At 33.7% G+C, this 27,034-nt stretch overlaps 1 protein-coding gene across 3 annotated transcripts in view; it reads right to left on the minus strand.

Moving 5' to 3' along the window:
• The window catches only part of LOC120775785, a 42,454-nt gene that overhangs the window by 12,462 nt on the left and 2,958 nt on the right, over nucleotides 1-27,034 (minus strand). The window contains exons 2-4 of one of the 3 annotated variants that reach the window (XM_040106123.1): nucleotides 16,923-16,962; nucleotides 13,924-14,133; nucleotides 1,369-1,483 (exon numbers count right to left, since the gene is read on the minus strand). In XM_040106123.1, coding sequence (XP_039962057.1) covers nucleotides 1,369-1,483 — 115 coding nt within the window. In that variant the 5' untranslated portion in view covers nucleotides 13,924-14,133; nucleotides 16,923-16,962. Of the gene's footprint in view, nucleotides 1-1,368; nucleotides 1,484-4,189; nucleotides 4,356-13,923; nucleotides 14,134-16,922; nucleotides 16,963-27,034 lie in introns of those variants that run through there. The other 2 variants (XM_040106122.1, XM_040106121.1) reach the window with 2 other exon arrangements.

A 27,034-nucleotide genomic window follows, 5' to 3' on the forward strand; every position in this document is an offset into this window, starting at 1 on the left:
GGATTGAAAAAGGATTTGTGCTTGTAACTGGAAAACGATAACGATTTAAAAAAAAATCATCTTTTCCGATGAGGCTCACTTTCATCTGAGTGATGCAGTAAATAAACAAAACTGTCGTTTGTGGTTCGAAGAAAATTCATAAATTATTCATGAGCAATCATTACATTCACCTAAATTGACAGTTTGGTTTGGTTTTTGGTCTGGTGGAATCGACGTTTCGTACTTCTTTCGGAATAAAACTGGTGACACCGTTAGTGACAATGGAGAGCGATAGAAATCTATGATAACCAACTGTTTATAGCCGCAATTGGAAGAAGTTGATCTAGGCAACATTTGGTTGCAACAAAACGGGGCTATGTGCTACACAGCATGTGCAACAACCGAATTATTGCGAGAAAAGTTTGGAGATTCGATTATTTCAAAAAATTGTTATATTGAATGGTCTGCAAGAAGTTGTGATTTGACACCATTCGACTACTTCTTGTGAGGTTATTTGAAGTCATTCGTCTTTAGCAATAAACCAGACTCTTTTCAAGCTTTAGAAGTCAATATTAAAAGAAAAAGTACTCACAAATTTTGTTCATGGAATTCGTTCCTGCAAAAGAAGTCGTGGAGGAACATTTGAATTTCCTTAACAACTTGTGTGTCTTTTTTTTAAGAATACTCTTATTGAAAACCCCGTATAAACATATTGTATATGAATTGAAAATATTTCATGTTTACTATTCGATTTAGCACATACTGTTTTCCCTAGAATAGCGTAATAGTAGCCTGAATTAAGCAAAGGTTTAAGGTTCTCAGCTTGTTAGTTTTTACAGAGAATCTTTTTCCTGCCAGAAAGGAGAGGAAAATTTCGATTTTTTTCTATGAGTTCCACTTAAACGTTATCTTTAGGCACTCCGAATTAATTCCACTGAAATTAATTTACTAATCTATTAAGCGTTATCAATGACATAAACTCATTTGAGTTCCAGTAATTGAAGGTATGTATATTCATTGAAAATTATCTATGTAAATGCTTCGAACCGGCGTAAATATATCCGTGTATATGTATATGTGTGTACATGCATACAAATACAGTAATAAATATGAGTTATCTATACCAGTTTTTGCTTTTAAAAAGCTTTACCGTTTTTCTAATATTTTATATATTGAAGCACATTGTATATGTACATATTGTATGTATGTATATCCGCATTTATGTATGCATGTATGTTTCAATTATCTTGTGTTAAGCTTATAGAATATCAACAGGTTTTAATTGATTTAATGTTCTGATTTTGAGACTAAAGAATTGTTAAGCTCCTTCGAGATATGGAGTTGAATAGCAGTTCAAAATTGATGTAATATGTGATGTTATTTTGTTACCTATGGGTATGTAATGTATAGTAACAGCTGTGCTCAAACGTCCACCTCCCAAACTGACCAAATGCGGATCATTGGCAGCAACTCGCAGTGTAGGATCCTTTTTCGTTAACGACATCTAAAAAATAAAGAATAAATGAAAATTGGTGCATTGCAAATAAAAAAAAAATTTAAAAAAAATTAAAAAATAAATCCAATTTTATTTTGTATATACTTTTTTTATTTTTTAAATTTTTAATTATTTCGGCTTAACGAAGTTTGTCAAGCAAATATTTTTGTGCCAGCCGATATTGAGGCTGTTATTTCTCGAGATAATGATCAAACAGTAACTGTCAATGGTATACGGAAAACTGATTCAACCAAAGGTGCTCTAAATTATAAAATATCAATCAAGTAATGTTACTATGCTTATTGGAATGCAAAGAACTTGGAAATGGAGAAAAAATCGATTGCATACTGTTGTACAGTGAACGAAAAATAAGAGATTAAAAAAAATATTATTTGTATTTTTTTAAGCAACTAAAAGAACTTTTCTAATTAAACATTTATTAAAATATAAAGGTAATTTTTTTAAATTTTATTTCAGCAAAGTCAATGGTAACTTATCAGATCTTTTCATGCCATACCAAACAACTCAACTTCTTGACGAAGATTGGAAAAACAATAGAGTAAACTTATTATATGAATTTGATTTAGATTAATTTTAGTGGTATAATGTAACACAATAAGCAAGACACACTATTTTCTGTATTCTTTACTGCAAAAATTTATTGTGCACAAAAATTTTTCTACAACAACAATAACAGCAGTTAAACCGGTAATCCTTTTGAAGTAACTCCCGGAAATATATGAGATTGCGCAATACTTGCAGAAAGCTTGTGAAATTTATGCGAACCGGTTTTTACGTTTTTCTGTGTTTCATATATTAGGCTTATTTGTGCCAATTTGAAAATAAGCTACTACGATGTTGTAATACTCATTTGCGTTCCGTTGCACTTTAGAACCAACCCGTACAAAACCCTAAATTGGAATAATAAGGAACGTACACAAAAATAAGCCTACAAGCCACTGGGATTGCGACGTAAATGTGATAAAAGAGAAGAAAGGTGGTTGGAAACCGTTTTTACATGGACGCAGCTGATACGGTGACACTCGCGCCAACTGTTCACCAACACTGGCATTTGGCGTGTGCGCAGACGCAGCACAATTGACGCATCTGAAGTACTCAAGAAAAACTATTCAACTTAGAAATAAAACCGTTATGAAGCCAAATACACATGCGCATTATTACGAGTATTCCTTTGAATACTCCCATCTCAAACACATCAACTGAGAAAACGGTGTGAAAATAAAAGGTAATCTACAAAAGGACGAGAGAAAAGGGGAGATTTAAAGGTGCACTCAAATTGTTGCAATACAAATATGCATACAAAAGCCATGGGGGAAACCTAATAAATATTTTAAAAAATATACATATGTATATGTACATACATGCATATAATAAAATAAAGTAAGCAATTAAAACTTTTTGAGTCACACCAAACGCAAACAAAATATAAGTATAAATTTATAAATATACACTTTGATAGTAATTTTTGTAGTTTTTCTGACAGCTAAAAACTTCAGCGTCAAGAAAGGCAAATAAAACACGTATTGAAGGTATATGTATGTATGTATGTATGTAAGTATTTATATCTAAGCATATGTTTTGTATCTCGGTGACAGACGGCGTTTGCGTTTGCACTTACGGCATCATTCCGTTGATGACTCATACTCAAAGGTATGTGCAGAGACAACCAAAAACCAGGTAGATAAAACAGGCAAGAAATAACCTCAAATTCTAATGGAAAGCGAACGCCTAAGAAACACTGAATAAGCGACTCTATTGAGTACTCGTCCTACACACATTCATTCATTTATTATATGCTTAGACCGGCACAAGCCCAATGCCCAAACCCAAAAATCAGGCAAATATTTGGCAAGCAAATGAAATCAAGCTCTAATAAATGTTCATCCACATGATAAAAGTTTAAACAAAAAGGAATGCACATCCACATGTACAAATATTGGTAATCAATGATTACTGTTTTTACAAAGTACCAGCAAGAACAGATATTCTTGACACTTATTGATGGAAGTGATTTGTGGAAAAAATCTCTTGTGGGCAGCACGTGTCTATCAAGCTGAAAACAGCTGCTGCTCTTACTTCATAATACCAGCCCTTCCACAGTGTAGGTTAGTCGACGTAAGAGGGGTTGATGATGCCAATTGGCAATTCAAGAGCCCACATGTGATATTTATTTATATTGTACACAAACCCTGAAAATGTGACCCCTCTTCTACCAACGCGGAACTAACGCGCCATTTGTCTCAAGGCACAGCGAGGGTGTATACATAAGCTTGCAAAAAATAATAAGGTGGCAGCTGAATTTTCTTTTCTTTTTCTGGTTTTAATATTATTTGTGAAAATCAATAACTACCTTCAGCTAATATTGTGCATGAAAGAAAACATACATAGATGTTGACGCTCGAACCAATAAACATGTGCCTATCGATTCCCGTCGTAATTCTATTTTCAATTAATTATTAATTGTCAAAGACTCTGTTTCAAATCAGAAGGCAACGCAACAAAACAATATGCTTTGTGATAAATTGTGCTTCAATGCATGCTTCTTGAACAAGCTTTGTTCAAAGATTAAGTTTATGAGAAAGCAAATGAATCCCAAATAGTATTACTGCTGTAAATACTGTGACGGTTTTATTAGGGGGAATCAATGTGAAATTTTAAACTAAAATATAGTATGTAAATTAATACCGAACTCACATTTTCTGTCAGAAACTTTCGAATAAGTGAATGCCGTTTCACCAGTACTCGCATCAAAGCCAATAAATCGACTCATTTCTCTTGATTTCTTTGTCACATGGACAGGGGAATGTGATTGACTTTCTTCGATGAAATTACTGCCAACATAAAGCACACACTGACACGCATTCTGGAAGCCGTCGTGGTGTAACCCGTCTTTGGTGAACAGCGAAATTCAACTGATGCCGGCCAAATATGGCGCAAACAGCCGGCTTATGCTGTCGGGTTGATAACGAGCCCGATTCCAAAAGTAAGTAAACAAGTCGGTATATGCGTAAACTGTATACAAATACGTAAGCGGAGAGGAAATTCACTTTTAACTGCAAGCAAGTCGGCAAATGATCGTATAATTCTATCGTACATATTTACTCGTGTACACATTTACACACACCAACGACCTTGCGGAGAATAATGATATTTAATTAGATACATATACATATGTATGTTACATAGGTACATATGTATATGGTATATAGGTATGTACATTTCAAAGCAACATAGATCGGTTGTCTTCAGCTGAAATTGCAATTTTTCGTTACACTTTTCCAAAACATTTCGACCAAATTTACGATAACTATTATGTATGTATGTGTATTCTTTATGAAAAAAACTTAGCATATAAAACGAATCCAGTTGTACTTTTTATAAATCTACCTGTATGAGTACATACGTCATATTTTATTTAAATAAAGCAGTTGGATTGGTCTATTTTTATTGCATTATTACACTTACACAATTTATAAATTACAAAAAAAAAAAAACAAAATTAATTATAAATATCGCTTTAAGCTAAACGAATACGGCATATCAAATATAAAATTTACTGAATTTCGTAAAATAAACACATAGAGTTTTTGAAGTGAACGGCTGATTACGCTTACGTGTCAGTAAACCCAAGTATCATATTGATATGAATCTGGTATATATGTACATATGTATGTATAAGCTGACGACTATTTGGTTACGGTTCACAGATTTTGGTAAGAAATTGAATGCTCTACAAAATGGGCCCTTTCAGTTTTTTTGTTAACCTTACCGTTGAAAGATATTAATTATTGAAATTTAACTATTTTGAATCAAACTAGTTTTTTCTTTTGTATGAAAAAACATCATTTTAAATTTCAATGATATTGTAAGAAATTTATGCTCTGTAAAAATACTTGGAGAGCCTTTTTTAGAGGTGTAGGTGTAGAAGCGAAAAAAATCGTTTTTTCACCCACCGTGATGTACATATAACTCGACCGAATAATAAATATGTAATTTATTACTAATATAGCCTTATATACTAAAATTTTGCTCTTTAAAAACTTTACACATTTACAAGATACACATTTATATATATATATATTTTATAGAGGAGTACTCTTAAGACTTTGTTTATCCAATAAAGCTCGTTATGCTGAGCTTTGAGAAATTTGGGTTAGGCGCTATTAATCAAAAATCGAGGTGTGTGGCATATGGTATGCGGAGAAGAATTTGCGCTTGCACGCATTACTAAAAATTTTTTTGTAGGTGGAATGCCAACGAATGAATTTTTATACCCTGAATAGGTAGAATTGATAGAATGTTTGTAACATACAAAAGGAAACGTCGAAGACAAGTGATTCTTATGTTGGCAAGAGTCTTGATGTACTACTATGAACAAAAATAGTAAGACTTTGTTTATAATTTTAAAATTCTTAATTTATTCTTCAAAAACTATGTCGTATCCCTCAAAGTAACCCCCTTAGCCGCAATACACTTGTACTAACGTTTTTTACAATCACCGGAACGGTTGTTAGTCAATTTTCCGGAATAACCTTCAATGCGCGTAGCGATTCACGTGTAATGTCTTCAATTGGTTCAAAACGTTTTCCCCGGAGCGGTCGTTTGAGTTTGCTTAATAGTCAGAAGTTACACGGAGCTAAATCAGGCGAATACTGCGTGGTTGCGGTACGATTTGGGTTGAAAATTTGGCGAAGAACTCACGAAGAGTCAATGCAGTAGGCGACAGGGCATTATCTTGATGCAAAAACCAAAAGATATCGGCCCATAATTCCGGCCTCTTTTTACGAATAGCTTCGCGAAGCATAACACTCAAATAGTATTTCTGTTGACAGTTTGGTCGGTCGAAAAGAATTTGGAGTGCAGCACACCTCGATAATCGAAGAAAACTGGAAATATCCGTATAACCTTGATTTTTTATCTGCTTTGACGTGATTTTTTCGTCTTTGGCTCACTTTTCCCATGATATTCGGCCGATTGATCGTTTGTTTCCGGGTCGTAAGGATAGATCCAAGACTCATCACCATTAATTTTACGTTTCATGACATCTCGGGAATCGGAAAGCATTGTTTCACAGACGTTAACGCGACACTGTTTTTCGAAAAATTAAGTGAGTTTGGAACCAATAGCGCCTTCACTTTTTTTTAACCCCAAATGATATTTCAAAAAGATTTTCACTGAGCCTTCCGATAATCCAAAGATGCCAGTAAAGTCTACGACTGTTAATCGCCAACTTATGCCACTTTATGTACATATGTATGTACATGGGAAAGACAAGCGTATACTAAACTCTAATGATTATTTTGATGTGACATTGGCACATACCAAACTAGAAAAAAATCCGAGCGAAATTTAAATTAAAAAGTTCTTCTATGTTTTGCCCACAGTCGTTAGGATCTAACGGATGATGAATTTTATACTATGTATTCAAAAGGTATCGTTGCTTCCCAAACACGATCGTTTTTATAAAATATGTTTTTATCTTCGCTTGGTTGAGATTTTAAACCGACGCACCTGGCCACAAGCATTATGTTATTTACTTTTCGTTATGTAAAGTATGGCAAGTAAACACAATATAAAAAAGTTTAACATATTATACATAACAGATAAGATAAAATTAACTTAATCATTACTTGAAAAAACTTACGATTCTTGTAACCTGTTCTAAATGCGTATAATTTTGGTAAAAACTGGGTACTCAGTGACGTTGATGGTGAAGAAAAATATTTATATATTATAAATGGCGACATCCATTATTTAACAGTCTGCTTCAAAACGTGTGTTAGAGCCAAACTAGGTTTTGATCAATAAATACATACATATAGTACACATTAGCATAAGTATAGTAGGATTCTTTTTATATTTCGGTATTTGGCAACACTAGCGTTGCAATCTGACAACTCTCCACTTTATCGTAAATTTTGACATTTTTGATGTTATACATATTCAGTACGTTTTGATATACGAACGCTCTTTGTTTTATTTACAGTTACTTAAAAAATTCATCTCGGTCAAAAAATGGAATTAAATCGCGAATAATTAACTTTCGACGTGGATTATCTCAGCAACAGCGAATCGATGAACTTAATTCCATTTTTGGCGATTGTGACAACTATAAGAATTAGTGGACTATCATACCAAACATTCAATATTGTATGATCAAATGTGACTGTAAAATCGCTCAAAAAAGCATCGTGTCGATTGGTCGAAAGAAATGTTAAACAAGAAAAAACGATAACTTCGGTTGCACCGAAGCTAAATACCCTTCCACAGGTGCATTTCTGTTAGTAACTATGTGTTCAGTGTTGTATGGGAAGCTATATGCTATAGTAATCCGTTCTAAACAAGTATTTTAGAGATTACATTGTTGCCTTAAAAAATAACATATACCAAATTTCGTGAATATATCTTCTCAAACGTGAAAGTTGTCCATACAAGAACTTGATTCCGATCGTTCAGTTTGTATGGCAGCTATATGCTATAGTTAACCGATCTGAACAATTTCTTCGGAGATTGACATTGTTTGCCTTAGAAAATAACATATACCCAAATTTCGTGAATATATCTTCTCAAACGTGAAAGTTTTCCATACAAGAACTTGTTTCTGATCGTTCAGTTTGTATGGCAGCTATATACTACAGTTAACCGATCTGAAAAATTTCTTCGGAGACTATATTGTTGCCTTAGAAAATATCATATACGAAATTTCGTGAATATATCTTGTCAAATGTGAAAGTTTTCCATACAAGCATTTGATTCCGATCGTTCAGTTTGTATGGCAGATATATGTATATAGTGGCCCGATATCGGCCGTTCCGACAAATGAGCAGCTTCTTGAAGAGAAAATGACGTTTGCAAAATTTCAAAAAGATATCTTAAAAACTGAGAGACTAGTTCGTATATATACAGACAGACGGACAGACAGACAGACGGACATGGCTAAATCGACTCAGCTCGACATACTGATCATTTATGTATATACGTTATTGGGTCTCCGACAATTCCTTCTGAGTGTTACAAACTTCGTGACAAACTTAATATACCCTGTTCAGGGTATAAAAACACGATAGCAGTGCTTCGAAACACGTCTATGTCATCGTGTCAGGTGAATCATGGATCTATGCGTATGAGCCCGAAAGTAAACAGCAGTCGACTGTATTGGTATTTCCAGATAAGCCGAATCTAACAACTGTTGTTCGCACTCAGATCACATCCAAAAAAATGGTTTCCCGTGGTTTCGTGCATTTTTTGAGCACTCAAAACATCGATTTGATGAGTCATTCACTGTATACATAGTTCTGACTTGGCACCGAATTATTCCTTCTTATACTCGTACATAAAAAATAAACAAAGAGTTCGACGTTTTCGACACATAAAGAGGCGGTTGATGCGTTCAGAACACATGTTTTGGAGATACCTCAATCGAAGCGGCAAAAGTGCTTCGCCAATTGATTCAAACGGATGCGTAATTGTATACGTGTACATCTTAATGAAAAATATCTTGAAAAAACACTACAAGTAAAACGATTTTCGATAATTATCTCTAATCCCGAAATATAAAAACAACCAACCTACTATTATTTATATCAAAAAAATAAAATATACTCTTGCACTCATGGCAGTGTCATAAAAGGAACGTTCCAAAGTAAACAGGACTTGCACTCATGGCAGTGTCATAAAAGGAACGTTCCAAAGTAAACAGGACTTTTTGAATCTAGCGGCCCCTGGTTTGACTGACGATCAAAAATTGTTCAGAATCCAACATTCGAAGGACATGATTAAAAGGACAAAAACTTCCTCTACAATATTGTGACTGGTGCCGAAACGTAGTGTTTCCAATATGATCCCGAAACGAAAGTCAAAAGTGAAGACAATGCCGATTTTGGGGTATTGTCCACAAAGAATTTGTTCCACCCGGCCCAAACGTTAATGCGGTATTCTACCTTGGAGTTTTGAAGAGTTTGGTACGCCGTATTCGACGTGTTCGGACCGAATATCGCGAAGATGAAAGTTGGCGTTTGTTGCACATTAATTCGCCGTTTGACCTGCCTTTCCACTCGTTTGACATGCTTTTGGACCGATGCAAAGCTGTATTGAAGCAGAAGGAGACTGTTGTGAATAAAATAAATTGATTTTGCCGAAAAAACCATTTGTTCTGTTTTTTTTAAGCTCTAAAACTACACTTTGAAAGTATGCAAGAAATTGTATGCGAATTTCTCGCACTGAAAATATTTGTCTGAAATATAAACTTTAACAATTTGAATACAAAATATAAAAATTTTCCAAAACATGCTTTATATGTTTAAGGAGTTGGTGTATAGAATAACAACTTGATTCGACTTAAGCTACTCTTTAAAACGAACATATATACATATATTATTTAAATAAGCTGTGAAACGAAAAATAATTTACGAACTGGAAGTGGCAAAGTGGTCTTGCCTTCTATATTCCTAATGACTAATTCAGGTGACACACCATAAACATGAAATCGAATATTAAAATAACAAAAACAGAGAAAAAATAAAAAGTTATCGCTTTTATGTATGTATTTGGATTTAAAATAAAAATCAGAGCCACAATAGCGAATAAGGCGTATAAACCAAGTAGTCTGGCTCCCGATCTCATGTAAGGTAAATATAGGAGAAGTTTTAAGCTAAATATCATAGCCATCCACTGGCTATTAGACTAAATAGTTGTATGGCTGAATTTATTTATAGGTAATTATGGCACCCTAGAATAGAGGCATATTTTGGCACCAAGACACCAAACAATGCACATTATTTATGAATTGTTGGCAAATCAGAATGTTGCAATTAAATTTTTGCCAACTTAATTATCATTACATTTGGATGCAACCGAATATTAGATAAGCCCACACTTATTTGAAATTGAAATATTGTCAGAACTATTTTGAGATAGGGCCCTATTTTGGGATAAGGTCATCTACGTGTTTTATACTCTTTCAAAATGTTGTTAGAGAGAATAATAATTAATAGCGTTAGATATAGTCTGTCTGTCTCTCTGTAAAAGCGATAATTTGAGTAAAATTGAGATATAGAAAGTAAACTTGGCACACGGCTTCATTGGCAAAAAAAAGAGAGAACGAGTTCAAAATGGGCGTAATCGGACCACTGCCACGCCCACAAAACGCCATTAAACGAAGACATATGTATAAAATGCCATAACTATATACATGTATACTATTAAAACCACTAAAAGAAAATGAGAGTGCTTTATAAGATCCAAGGTTAAAACTGGACGATAAGCCTGGCACCGGCCACTTTTCTGTGAAAACACACATCTCGAGTCCCGGCCGACCGATTTCAACTAAACTCGGTACGTGACAAAATAGGTAAAATCGAACTACAACCACGTCTACTTCCATATAACACAATTTTAAATTCCAATTGATTCTTTCACTTTTCGGTAAACAAAGCAATTAATAAAACGAGATACAACTTTGCAGGAATAATGCATTTGAAGTACACATGTCATCTTATGACCAGAAATTATCCAAATCCGACCAAAAGTGGTAGGTGGATACAATCGGGCGAAATGAAACCCAGGGAATATGCTTTTAGTATGTGGCATGTCAATAGTAGGTGGTATTGGCAAAAATAGATAAAAACGGGTCGATACTACCTCCAACTCCCATATACTTCATATAATTATTTTTGTTTTCCTAACAAACATTATGAAGAATAAGTCGGTCAATGAGAGTTGTATTTTTAAAAATTCTTTGAAAATATTCGCTGGCCCCAAAACACCCCATATAATGATTTCCGGTTTTCCACCTGACTTGGTCAAAATGTCATATTTAAATGAAACTAGATGGAAAAGTTTTCTTAAAACTTATGTGGTTTAGGCCTGAATTAGAATGGAATTGTTTATACCTTGATCTAAACCTCATATCCCTAATATAAAGAATTTCGACCCTCTGGTTGACGTTTTCCAGATTAACTCAATATATAAAATTTAGCCTCTTCGGTCGAATAAATATCACATATGTACATACTCGTATCACTCAATTGAAGATGTTTTTAATATAATTTTAGTTGACGCGAACTTAATATACCAATCTCAACGAATTTAAAGTGTTAACATAAAAACCAATCAAAAAGATAACATAAAAACTATAGTTGAATTATGAAGCAAAATCATTGGTGCAACATAATTGCTCTATAATTTATATGCAAATCGAATTTTTCGACTAGTACCCTCGAACATTTCCTGACTCTCTTGATGCCTCACTGCAGATCACACTGCTCAACTTGAAAATATGACCGAAATAGCGACATTTGCACATTGTAAACAAATGATATACTTGCATGTATGTATATGTACATACGTACATAATACTAATTGGGCTAATTAGGCTTTACCGCATCAAAACAGTTGAATGATCTTTTTGAAAATTATTAAATTCAATAACAATTGTATGATCGCATAGGAGCGCTAATTGAATAGCTCTCATGTGTTATAAAAAGCGAGAGCGAAGAGTGAACTTGATCTACATGCACAAAGAAGCAAGCCTGACGATCGAGCCACCAATTAAGTGTATAATATTCAATTAATTATCGTATATTTCAGAAACGGGTTCTTAAGCGTCTGCAACAGGTAATAAAGAGTGGTGCCTTATTTGCTGATGATAAGACAATTTACTTTGAAGTAGCGCAACTAAATGCCAGGGACTAAAATATATACATATGTATGTATGTATATAAGTGTATTAAAATATCATATTGAAGGATTTTTTATACTCTCGCAACAAAGTTGCTAAGAAGAGTATTATAGTTTTGTTCACATAACGGTTGTTTGTAAGTCCTAAAACTAAAAGAGTCAGATATAGGGTTATATATACCAAAGTGATCAGGGTGACGAGTAGAGTTGAAATCCGGATGTTTGTCTGTCCGTCCGTCTGTCCGTCCGTCCGTCCGTGCAAGCTATAACTTGAGTAAAAATTGAGATATCATGATGAAACTTGGTACACGTATTTCTTGGCTCCATAAGAAGGTTAAGTTCGAAGATGGGCAAAATCGGCCCACTGCCACGCCCACAAAATGGCGGAAGCAGAAAACCTATAAAGTGTCATAACTAAGCCATAAATAAAGATATTAAAGTGAAATTTGGCACAAAGGATCGCATTAGGGAGGGGCATATTTGGACGTAATTTTTTTGAAAAAGTGGGCGTGGCCCCGCCCCCTACTAAGTTTTTTGTACATATCTCGGAAACTACTATAGCTATGTCAACCAAACTCTACAAAGTCGTTTCCTTCAGGCATTTCCATATACAGTTCAAAAATGGAAGAAATCGGATAATAACCACGCCCACCTCCCATACAAAGGTTATGTTGAAAATCACTAAAAGTGCGTTAACCGACTAACAAAAAACGTCAGAAACACTAAGCTTTACGGAAGAAATGGCAGAAGGAAGCTGCACCCAGGTGTTTTTTTTTTAAATTGAAAATGGGCGTGGCGCCGCCCACTTATGGACCAAAAACCATATCTTAGGAACTACTAGACCGATTTCAACGAAATTCGGTATATAATATTTTCTTAACACCCTGATGAGATGTACGAAATATGGGTGAAATCGGTTCACAACCACGCCTCTTCCAATATAACGCTTTTTTGAATTCCATCTGATGCCTTCTCTGTATAATATATACATTAGGAACCAATGATGATAGCGGAATAAAACTTTACACAAATACGGTATTTGAAAAATATGTAAATGACGTATAATGAAATCTCGATTATCACTTTATCATGCGAGAGTATAAAATGTTCGGTGACACCCGAACTTAGCCCTTCCTTACTTGTTTTTAATATTATCGATGAAGTAGCAGATTGATAATCATACTCGAAGAATTTACACCTCACACATATTTATACATACATTCATGTATATGTATGTACATATGTACAACTTCAGCTGAAAGGTCGTTCATTCACCCCGCATAATTTGCTTTAAGCTGATTAATTTGTATTTAAGCGCCAGAAAATTAACATATATTGTATACAAATTACCACCAAATTTCAGATGCACACAAAACAATGTATTGAATTCTTTTACTAAAAAGTTAAAAATGCACCACACTTTTGAAGAACGGAAGGTTATTAGGATAACATAAGTACATTGATATAAAAGGTTTGCAATGTATGTAATTTTACTCTAATTGTGTAGATATTTTTCACCGCTCACTTTTGACTATGTACCATACATATAAAGTACAATGAAAGTGTTGATTATTCATTGTCGAATCATGTCCAGTAAATACAGAAAATTCATAGAAAGTCTTTATATTTTATAATACATGCATATGTTTATGTAAATATGTAGATATGTAAATTTAACTCATTAGGTATTACTCATCATTATTTTCGCTATGATTCCCTTTATATATAGAGTGGCTTACTAATTGACTTACGTTTTTATTCGGCAGGTTATTATTTAAACTTTTTAAAAATGAAGCTTGATATACCGAAAAGAGGGTTTGGATAGTGCAACAATTCCATGCTTTGCAATCCCTTATTTCCGTTCAAAGGGAATTCAGACGGAATTTTGGCGGCAACATCCCCCCAAGCAACCCCCCCGAGTAGATGAACCATTATAATGTTGGCAAACATGTTTGCCGAATCTGGAATTGAAGAAGCGATAAATGTTCATAATATCAATTTTGTTTCGAAATAAGTATAAGAAAAGGTAAGTCCCAAGGTGCAAATTTCCCAGAAACGCAACTTGCAATTTTGTTAAAAAATAATAATTTTTAATTAAATTTGACGGCAATTTAATGAAACATCCAACACAAATGCCAATATATACTTCTCTTTGTCTGTCACAAGGTGCAAATTTCCCAGAAACGCAACTTGCAATTTTTATTAAAAAATAATAATTTTTAATTAAATTTTACGGCAATTTAATGAAACATCCAACACAAATGCCAATATATACTTCTCTCTGTCTGTCTCCTTAATTGAAAATTTCAATTCTTTCAATCAGTTTTCGACTGGCAGTGATGTCATTTTCATTTCTGTGCATTTTTACGCATTCAAATAAATGTGCAAAGGAACGGCACTGTTGCAATTTATGCATTCTACTCTTGTATGAGAATGTATGTATGTATGTACATGAAGACTGACTTCATTCCTCAAACATTAATTGAAAATGCAAAACAAAGAAAACACAACAACGAAGCACAATAAATAAATAAATGAAGTCATAATGAAAATAAATTAACAGTTAACAGTGAGTTGCAAAATGTAAAGTAAAAGGGGAATTTGCATATAAATATAAGTTCGGGCATGGATCATGGTTAATAGAGACTCGTGTATATCATATTCATACATATGTATGTATTTACTATATAAAAGCAGTGAAGGCAAACAAGTGTGTAAGTTTTTGTGTAGGTTCATCGACACACATACATGTATACATATACATATGTAAGTATGCGCAAAGTTACAAGTGAATTCGGGTCAGTTAAGTGGGGGATGTTCTGAGCATGTGGGACTACCGCAACGGTGTTACTACTAACTGCCGCATCGACTGACAGTCTTCCGCCATAAAGGGGGCATCATTTCACAGCAGTTAGCCCTGAAAAGTCAACAAACTTTGCTCACACTACGGAAAGAAAAAAAAGACGACAAATTAAAATCATATTTTGGAGAAGTAGATTCACACATACATCCATTAATAGTGTTAAATTTTCAAGTAGTTAAAATAGTTTTCTTAAAACTTGGTGGAAAACACACTGATGCGAGCGTGAAACCTTCCACTCCCTTTATATGAGATAAAATTGTTTAATAATTTAATCAAGTGTTTTCTCGTAATTCTGGTTTCGTCTGTTTATACGAATTTGCATCGGTTTCTCAGTATATGTTATTTAGACGATTGATTATAATGTTAGATTATTTTTTATGGTAACTCTTCTTTGCATAATGAAGAATTGCAAATAAAAATACTATAATAAATAAATGTGACCTGGTCTAGGAAAAGGGAGCTAACGTGCGAAAACTAGTTTTCTGGGAAAAGCTGTTAAAAATAAATTTCGTCAGTTTCTCGTTATCGTTATCAGTCTCTCGTTTTTTGACACCTAAGCCCCCTTTCCGTAGACCAGGTCACAAATAGAAAATTGCCCATATAAGAGCATGATTTTGAGCGGTCAATTTGTGTAGCAGCTATATATGTTTTGATAATACAATTTGAACAATTTGTTCGAAGATTATACCGTTTCCTTGAATATAAAATCTATGCCAGACTTCGGAAAAATATCACGTCAAATAAATGAGTTTTTCAAACAAGAACTTGATTTTGATTTATCAGTTTTATGGCTAATTTTGGATAAAAATCCATTCCAAATTTCGTGAAGATATCTCGTCAAATAAAAAAGTTTTCTATGGCAATTATATGTATGGTGGTTCGATACCGGCGGTTTCGAAAGCAAACGGACACGACTAAATCGACGCAGCTCGTCCCGTTGATCATTTATATACAAACATATATATATATATATAGGGCCTCCGATGTCCCTTGTATGTAAATTCGTATAATATTTAACAAACAGAAAAAGTATAAGGCAGCGACCTCCAACAAAGCTAAAAATGGCAACAATTGAATATATTCCATTCAAGATTGCGCTGACTTCGCCACAGTGGCATATTTAACTATACAAACAGCTGCATGCAGGCTTTATTTACTGCGTATGTCTTAATTAATACACAGAGATATAAAATAAATTACGCACAATTGGAATCAACTCAAGTGGGGCCCTTGTCCATGCGTATAGGATATGTGTGGAAAGTCTCAAGAAACAATAAACTATGACACTTTTCCAACCGGGGCAGTCTGGTAGCGTTTGTTGACTTTACAATGCACTCGTACACAGGTCCAACTACGTCAGCGTAGTAATCATGAAGCGGAAGTGCCACTTTTGGTTCAAAATTTCGTTTTTTGTGTTTTAGTATCATAATTGTGGTTATTGTTGACATTAATGAACCTAACCGCAATGCGAATACATACATACACGTGTATCTACATACATATGTACATATATCTATATAACTATTAACTTATTGTGCGCAAATGTAACACACACACTCAAATGTGAAATATGTACAAATATTTAACCGTTAATAACCTGTTATGGCCCCCATCGACCAACTGATAACCAAATGTTTTTGTCATGCACTTCTACAAACATACACAATTAAGTTAACTCAAGCAAACGATGTAATTCGCACTAAAAGCGGATACGTTGACCATATTTTATGCAAACTTTATAAGCTAACATTTAAATTGCCGCTCGAAAAGGGCAGCATATGAACTCGAACCATCTCTAATTTAATTCATTCTATAAATCCATATGTATAATATACATAAATGCATATATTTTTGTTACCAATGTTGTTATTTTTATGGTTCGCCTACCTTTATTTTTGTTCTCAGTAAATCAAAGAGTTGACATTATCTAGAATGGAAACAAAGAGAAATCGGTATTAGAAATCGTTACTCATAAACATTTACAATTTAAATTAGTTGATGGCATATACTTTGTTTAATAATTAATAAATATATATTTATCGGAAACTCTTAAAAAATACAATTTATTACTGCCACCTTTAGTTTTTATACTATTGCAACATGTTGCTACAAAGTCAAATAGCGGTTGTTTGTGTCACCTAAAACTGATCGAGAGAAAATGTTCATCCTAATTTCATTAAAATATCACACATTTTTACCCACCTAAAAGGTTTAAAGTCAGCTGGAAAGTCGGACATTATACAAGATATGTTGGAGGAAGAGAAAGGTCTGTGCTTGTTGTATTAACATTTGACATTGGTCAGGTATACTCGAGAATATATTGTTAAGCAATATTATAAAAAACACCTTGCTCTTTGAGTTTTATTACGGTACCTCACATACTACCACCAATATACATATAGGGAGTAAAGTCAACCGCATGATTCAAAATCCTTAAATTAGTTAGGACATGTATGGCAAATTTTCAACCTATTTTATCTATTTTATACCATGTTCAGACTGAAAATTTAAAAGATTAGATTATATTTAAGCATTTCATAACCCAACAGTGTTCTCACTGCCGTTAGAAAGATCAAAAAACAGCTGTTATTGTCATTCAAGAATTCACATCGCATAATATTTATCAAAAGAAAAGATTGTCATATAGTATTTTGAAATAAAAAGACGGTTTTTTTAATATTTTCCATATAATAGAAATAATGGCTGCATTTTTTCATTTGTTAAGTCGATTTTCAGATGAAATTAGATTCAAAGCTTTAAAAAAAATTTGTTTGTTTACATTTTTTTCCCTTTGTAGTGTCTAAATCAGCTGTGATAATGTAACAGATTTCCAGTGCTGACAAGTAGATTGCGCAAAATCAGAGTCGCACAGAAAGATTTAGCGTGGATCAGTTTCAAATCATTACAATGAAGTGATTTGGAACTGTCATTTTTGTATGGCGAAATCTTGATAAATTAGGGGGATAATCCATTCAACAGCCGAAATCGTGTGATTAAGTGTCGGTCTGAACATGGTATTAGGCCCAAAGATTTATTTTTATTCAGATCGGTATATGGGTGCTTGAACAGTTATGTTGCAATTTTGACAATTTTTAGACCTGAGACTGCATACCTTAAAACCACTATTTGTTCAAAGTTTTATCCCGATATACTAATTGGTGCTTAATTTGCATACTGGAAAGTGAAAGAATCGAATGGAATTTAAAGTTGTGTTATACGGGTAGGAAAGTAAGTGTGGTTGTCTAATTTTGACACCGGCTCCCATAAAACCCTCGGATTTCATTTATTCTCCCACCCTCGTAAGAGGTATCGCAATGATTTGTTCTGTGCGAGTTTAAACCTATTAGTATAACACCGCGCTTTTGTACTTCACACCTACTCGTATGCACATATATAAGTAATAAAAGTCACGAAAGATTGACGTTGCCAGTAAAATATAAGGAATATTTTCTTAATAATTTGCCACGCGTTGGAAGACGCATTTGCTCTTCTTTAAGATATGAAGCGGATAAGCCCTCCACAAACTTCCTGCTTACTTCTGCCATTGCCTATAAGATTTGATCGAAAAGTGCAGACATCCACCCACATTTTCGCTGCAATTAAACACCCTGCTGTCGATGAATGGGCGTTACGAACTTATGCATTTGCGAAATGTCTTGCTTCCAACTAAATATAAAATGCTTCTCCTGTTTTGCATACTTGAGAGCTATGAAGCTGTGTGCCGGATGTACATAAAAATCGCACAAGTTCACTGGGTACAGTTAGTGCACACAAAGTGCCAAGGAAGCGTAGTGTTTCTGAAGAATTGAACAGAAGCAATATGAAATGAAACAGCAGAAAAAGCATGGCAGGCGGAGGGGCTGGCTCCACACAGCACCTTGAGACTGCTGATGCCGCCAGTTGGCTTCCAAAAATTATAATGATGATGGAGAATTGAGTGTCCACATGAACATACGCACACTCTTATATGTATATAGTATGGTACTTCAATGTTGAGACGTAAACCAGCAGGAAATCGAATTGCCGCTAGGAAGTCGATAGTAACTTTAAGAAATACCCATTCTCACGATCGCATGCATCCGAAGACTAAAATTGAGCTACTTTAAACCTAAAAAACCGACCATTACTATTTTTACTTAAATTAGGAAATGAATGTGCCCCCAAGTAACGCGAACGTTAAATACATATGTACATGGTGCAGTATAGTATATAGTATGTATCCATTCTACCACTCGACGCACTAGTAGAGCAACTCATGAGTGGCCCTTCGCAGACTAAGTTAAATGATAGGAAAACGGCGAACATTAGAACAAGAACAAAAATTCATAAAAGTAAGTGAGAATTTGCTTACAAGAAGCGATTATGTCGACTGCCAGAAGTGTCAGCTCAAGTGCAGCGCATGGCGCATGGCGCATGGCGCATGACTCAATCCGGGTTGCCCCAAGTCAGCAACGTAACACCAAAAGTCGAGATGTCAAGTGTGGTTGGAGTGGCAACTGAGCACTTGAAGACTATCATTGCAGCTACTCAAGCAAACTCAACAATACATTAAGCACAAAGCGCCCAGATGCCTCTCGCTTCTACATATTCACATATATTATCTCTAGACTAACTAGACTTCCGAAACCTCACTAGCGTTAATTCTATCTGCTTGCAAGTTAGCGAAAAAAGAAAAGGTGTGTGTTTCTTCGCCTATAATAAGTTTTTCCTTCGATTTTAAGGCGAAAGCACGAAAACAGAAAACTCATTGATACTTCATCCTAGTTCCAGTAAAATATACTAAAATACCACAACTAAGGATTCATATTATCAATATCATATTATAAAATTTTTGGCATTCTACAAGTGGACCAAAATACCTTGTACTTTTATGTTGACATCTTACATAGCTTGAAGAGCGGTTCGACAGCATATACGATTTGAACCGGGTTTGCTCCACAAAGTAAACGTATACATACAGTGCTGTGCATACGCTAAGCAACTCATACCAACTTTCAAAAAATTGTCAAATTACTCTAAAATAAACAGTCATCAGGTAAACGTTATAATATTTATTGATAGCTTAGGTAAAAACAAAAAGAATACGTAACAACAAAACTTGTACTTTATTCTTTTACTGTTAAATAAAAAACAAAATCAATCCAGTAATAAGCTGTGCATAATCTAAGCAACTTTTTAATATTTTGTATAAGAACCGTTATTTTTTATAACGGCAGCACATCTTTTGGGCATTGAGGCAATTAAATTTCTCAATGTAGTTTTTTCGATGCTTGTCCATTCCTTTTTAAATCCTTTAAACAAGTTGTCCTTGCTTGTAAATCGACTTGATCCCAAGCGCCGTTTGACAATTGCAAACAAATTCTAGATAGGATTCAAGTCGGGTGATTGTGCCGGCCAATCAAGGACTTGAATCCTTTTCGTCCTAAATCAATCTTTGACCAACTTCGATGTGTGTTTCGGATCGTTATCCTGCTGAAACACCCAACGAAGTGGCGTATGCCATTCTGCATAAGGGAGCATCTTTGTTTCTAAAATGTCCTTATACATAAAACGGTCCATTTTGTCCACTATTTTGTGTACAGGGCCAACCCGATTTCCCGAGAAGCATGTCCACACCATGACATTTCCTCCACCATGCTTGACAGTCTGTTTACAGTAACGTCGATGTAGTCGATCACCTTTCTGGTGCCTTACTGTACACATGCTGTCTGAATTGAAAAGGTTGACTTTGACCTCGTCGCTAAAAAGAACACTATTCCACTTTTCAACCGTCCAATCAATGTACTTCTTTGCGAATTCAAGACTAAAAAATACAAAAAGAGTATTGTTGTTGTTGAAGATGTTACTTAAAAATAACATTCCGTTTCTTCATGTGATTTTTCGTCAGCATTGGCTTTTTAATGGCCTGATAACTTTTTAAACCAAGTTTAATTGCATGTCTTAGTATGGTACTTGAATCGACATTCAAATTAAGAGTTTCTTTTATTTCTTTCGAAGATATGAATGGATTTTTCTTAATTAACCTTTTAATATTAATGTCATCACGATAAGAAATTTTTCGTGGTGGCGCGCCTGTGTTTAGTGTTGTAACACTACCTGTTGTTTTAAATTAATTAATCCATCTTGAAACCATGGATTTATTAATATTTAATGACTTCGCTATAAAAGCTTGACTTTTTCCAGCCTGGTACAATGAAATAACGGAAGATTTGAATCTGTTATCGTACTGAACGCGCTGCATATTCAAACTTAATAATTTTAACTCAATTGAACCCTCGAGACGGCTAAACTGCACTGATCTTCTAATGTGCGAAGCAAACAGCTTAAAATCATTGGAAAAGAACCGTTATCTAGTGTTAAAAGGGAATATTCAAATTCATTATTGTATAGTTGCTTAGATTATGCACAGCTTATTATTGGATTGATTTTGTTTTTGTTTTTTTTTTAACAGTAAAAGAATAAAGTACAAGTTTTGTTGTTACGTATTCTTTTTGTTTTTACCTAAGCTATCAATAAATATTATAACGTTTACCTGATGACTGTTTATTTTAGAGTAATTTGACAATTTTTTGAAAGTTGGTATGAGTTGCTTAGCGTATGCACAGCACTGTATGTATGTATATAATATAAGCATATTTGTATGTATGTATATTTTTATTAGCAAGAGGAAAGTTGCTAAACTATGTACTGCAGCTGATGTGTCAAAGCTTCTTCACTGGCGCCTTTGCGAAGTAAAATCCAAATTTTATGCTGCACTATAATGATCTGAGACCATGCCAAACGGTTGGATTTTGAAATGAAATAAAGTGAAGAAAGACACATTTGGAGATATGTACCTCGGAGGGGGATTCGCGTTGTGCGACGGTGTAGCATTAGCTCCCAATGACAATCAAAACAAATCATGCACACAACACAATACTTGGTAGCACACATGCACATACATATGTACATAGATACGTATAGTAAATGCATTCATACATACATACGTATGAATATGTACCGAAATGTTAAGTTATAATAATAGAAATATATTATTTGTAAAAGCAAGTACAAATGACGTGAACGTCATAGTTCGGTGAAATTGACATACAGCGTCCGGTTGCACAAGCAATTCAGCCGACTACCTATTTTAACTGATTTAGGTTAATATTACAATTTTACAAGTGAAGTTAGAGGGAACATATAACCACTAACAACAAAAATCGAATATATAATAGTGTTGACTTTCATCATTCATAATATTTTTTTTTTTTTTCATTGAGTTATAAAATTCATAAAAAATAAAAAAATTTCCCAAAAATAACCAAACTTTAACTGTTAATATCTTTTAAACGGTTGGGTTTACGAAAAAATCATAGGAGACTTTTTTGTAGAGCATTCAATTTCCTACAAGGAAGAAGATATTTTTTGAAGTACTAGTTGGAAGCGAGATATAAATTTTCTATCTGATAATAAGAAAAAATAGAAACCTGTATGTAGGAGGACCTTCCCGTTATAATTAAGAACTCATGCTTGGAGAGCCTTTCTTAGAGGTGTATAGGAACCCTATTTTTCCGAGTACCAAACGAAAAAAAATTTTTTTTTTTTTGAATCACCCTAATACATACATATGTACATATATATGGCTATTTGTTTAACCTAAAAATAATATTGTTTGAGGATTTCCATCAAGATTTTTCTCCATATTTCCTCACGTGCGCACAACTTTTTCACACTCCGCCAGCAAACTTCTCCAAAACCCAATAATTACTTGTAAAATGCCCAATTGTTCAATGAAATTATGTACATATGTGTGTTAACGTATTGATGAGCTTCCTAAAATAACACGGTATAAATTGATGTGTCTGTTGCTTCCTAGCTGGTGCACAAGTGCAGGGCAACTTTGTCTATTGCCTGCAAGAAAAATGTAATGAAACGAATGAGCTGTGTTGTAAGCAATATAATAATTTCACCTACATAACAAAAATCACATTACAAAAAAAATTATTTTGAGAACATAAAGAGCAAAAAAAAGCTTTCATTTGTGTTTCTTAATCATAACAGTGAGTTTTTATTCGTATTTGAAAAGCGGAGTATGTACACCTTTGCCTTTTTTCTCTTTTAAATACAGCAACAAAATACATATAAAGAGTATTGAACGTATTCAAAACACATTCACACATGTACTAATGAGTTCTTTGATAACCTTTCAACTATGAAAAATTATCGAACAAAATCTTAATAGTAGCAAAATATGTATCGGTATGTGACTTGACTTGAAACTTTACTTCGAAAGTTGAAATGGTTTTATTCTTGACTTATTGCTTTAAATTACGCCTATACGAGGGTTGCATTTTATATTTCGGGATTAGAGAACAAAAAACAAATATTCTCCAATTGTCAAAACATCCATTTCGAACGCATCAACCGCCCCTTCACTTGTCGAAAAACGTTGACCTCTTTATTTATTTTTTACGTACGGAAATAAGAAGAAGTAATTCGGTGTCAAGTCAGAACTATACAGTGGATGACTCATCAAATCAAAGTTTTGAGTGCTTAAAAATGCATCAGACGACCATTTGCTTGGACGTGCTTCGGGTGCGAATAACTTTTGTTGGATTTAGCTCATCTGGAAACACCTATACAGTCGACTGCTGTTTATTCTCGTGGTCATACGCATAATTTCACGATTCCACATCTGTCACGATGTCATACACTTGTTTCGAAACACCGCTAACGTATTTTTTGTTTACATTTCCCTCGATCAATCGAAATAGTAAATGTTTATGCAATATTGAACTCACTAATGTCCATAGTTGTCTCAATCCCAAAATAGATCACATGACGATATTGCAATGTCAGTTTGGGCACAAAGGTTCCTGCACAACAACTGATTTTGGACGACCTTAACGAAATTCTTCTTAGAGTGATCTACGACCTCTTCTAACTTGATGTTGAATAGTCCGAAATAAAAAAATTAAAATGTTTCCTGAATATCTTAGCAACATTGGTTGAAGTGTGCACATTACGAATATATTCATGAAATGAATATGCTCTCGTTTTTATGACATTTGCATTTCATATATTTTAATCAATTATCGGCATTTTAGTAATACATTTTATTTTTTCAGTTATGATTATTATCCTCGCTCTTAGACTTTTTACCGAAAATATTTGGAAGTTTTTAAGGTTTATTAAAAATCAAACGCGGATATAGCTAAGCTTATAGCCTATTTAATGTCCATTATTACTCAATTTTCATATTGCTTACATCATATATGTATATATAACCCTATATCTATCTCGCTTAGTTTTAGGTGATACTTACAACCGTTAGGTGAACAGAACTATTATCTGTAGCAAGATTATAAAAATTTCAAAATGTTCGGGGAGGTAGTTTTGAATTTATAAGGGACACCGACTTTGCTTTTAATTTTTGAACGCAAAAAAAATCGAATGTAATGTAATACCTAAACAGTTAAAAAAAAAAACACTAGTAACTTCTTCAATTTTTTTTCCAATCGACTTGAACTTTTGACAAAACATTTTTAAAATATTATGCATTTCTTAATACAAACTCATAGAAAAGTGTCTTTTGGATTCAAATATGCGTATATGTATGGATGGTATCAGTATGTCTCTTCATCTATCTATGTATATACATAAATACAGATGCTTGGATTTATTTCTATTAGATTTATGGTAGAGGTAGCTTTCATTTTTGTTGTTCCTTTGTTTTCTATGTGTATTTATATTTGTATGTGCACATGCATTTTTGGGTTGAGCATCAATAGTCTGACAGCATAAACACCTTCCGCGTGCTGAAGACATTTGCCATAAAAATTCCATAAAATAACAAAGGCAATAGAATTACAAAACTATAACTCTGAAAATGCTACCTCACATATCTATATACATATTTATGTATGTATATGTGGGGTATGACTGCAAAAGAATTTAAGGAACTTTTCAAAATACAAATCGAATATGTGTAATTTTGCTAGAAGTTTTCAAAACATTACCAACATATTTCCACAAGTAGTCCAACTTACGCAAACTCAACAAAATAAATTCAGGCCTTTTTAGTATTACTATCCGTCTGTAATACATATATTTTTTCTTATATATGTATGTATGTATGTATATTTTATTAAGTCAATCAAGTTTATCTGTTTTAGACACAAAGTTACACTATTAAACGTAAAGCACGATTGAACCAATTTTTGACACACAGAGTTATTACAATTACACCGGCTCTCATAAAGCACTTCCATACCACCTCGGAGGTAAAATTTAATGTCTCTGGCTATGTCTCTCTGTCTCTCTATTTAGTTATTGATTTATTACGCTTTTTATCTTCCGATTTCAGCTCTTTTCACACTGTCGGTAGCAGTTTTTATAATATTTGAGCTGGACGAATTTGGTTGCTGTGGCTTTAATGGTTTAAGAGATATATGTATTAAACTTATTAGATGTCGACTCTACGCCCACTATTTCAAAAATTTTTGCCTTTAGGTACTTCGATCTCCAGTTTTATGTCTTAATTTAATGATTAGTTATGGTTAATGGCGTTTTGTGGTTCGGATTTCAAATTATTTAAATTTATCTATATCGATTAGTTTTAGGTGATACATACAACCGTTAGGTGAAAGAACTATTATACTCTGTAGCAACAGTTTGCAAGTGTTAAAATTTCCTAGCACTTAGAATTTTTTGTGTTATTGTCAAGGGGTCAACCAACCAGCATTTACTTAAATGACAAAAATCGCTGTACGTGTTGGAAACTTTTTTCATTCAAATTCGTACTTCATGTGTTAGTTAGTCACGGCACATAATAAAATATCATCCCTATGATGTCTTTATTACAAAAATGTAATTTAACACCTCCATCTTCTGACGTACAACAGACACTGCATCAGACATCATTGGAATGATGACATTATTATACTATTTTAAAGTTACAATACAATACATATAACCATCACTTCGTCATTTTCAGTATACATAAGTATATCAGTGCAGTAGCATTCTCTGGGTGATGTATTCATAGAACTTGTGAAAAGAGAATGGACATTTATGACAATTGTTTGAAAATGATACGTATCTAACTACGTATGCAAGTGTTTAAGTTGGGAAATTCTTTTAAGAATCCACAGAATATTATTTTCAACATAAACGTCTCCTTATTGTACTCTTGTATCTTTGTACATATACAGTGTGCGACAAAACTAAAGCACGGAATCTGCCTTGTCGGTATTTAACCGAATAAAATCATAAATTAGGCATTACGTGATGTTTTATTGATTTGTATTATTAGTTCATGTATTCTTCTTTTAAAATTAGTAAAAATTAAACAAATTAACTTACTAAAATATTATATAAAATTAAATATATGAAGAACTCCAAAAATCTGGTGCGACAAAACAAAAGCACATAACTAAGAATTTACATTAATTGTTTGTCAAACGGTTTTTAATGATCAAAAATGTTGGATATGTGTAGTTATTACCTAATTAGAAAAATATTAATGCATATTCAGTTGCAGTTCGTCATTCAGTACGGTTGGTTGTATGTTAAAGAGAAAGATATTTCAATGGCTCGAAATAAGTATTCTGTTCATTTTAGAAAAAAATTTGTTAAGGATTTTAAGAAAAGAGAATCGGTTATGACTATAGCAAAAAAGTTTTGAATAAATCATCCTAATGTTTCCCAAACATTTAGCTGATTTGGCAAATCAAGCTCTTTGGTTACAGCGCATAGAGGTAGACGGCCGTGGAGAGCAACCGAACGAGAGGATAAGGGAGTCATTGGGGCAATAAAAAATTACCCTTTTATATCGGCAATATCTATTGTAAGACAATTACGGTTAAATATATTACAGAGATCCATACAACGTCGAGCTGTCGATGGGGAATTTTCATGCTACCTGTAGCAAGTTATTGCAAAAAAGCCGTATTATTTATTTAAAGAACAGACTGGCGTGATTGGAATTTGTGAGGATGCACATAAATTGAGCGATT

Source organism: Bactrocera tryoni, chromosome 4 (genome assembly GCF_016617805.1).
Source record: "Bactrocera tryoni isolate S06 chromosome 4, CSIRO_BtryS06_freeze2, whole genome shotgun sequence".
NCBI classification, from domain to species: Eukaryota; Metazoa; Arthropoda; class Insecta; order Diptera; family Tephritidae; genus Bactrocera; species Bactrocera tryoni.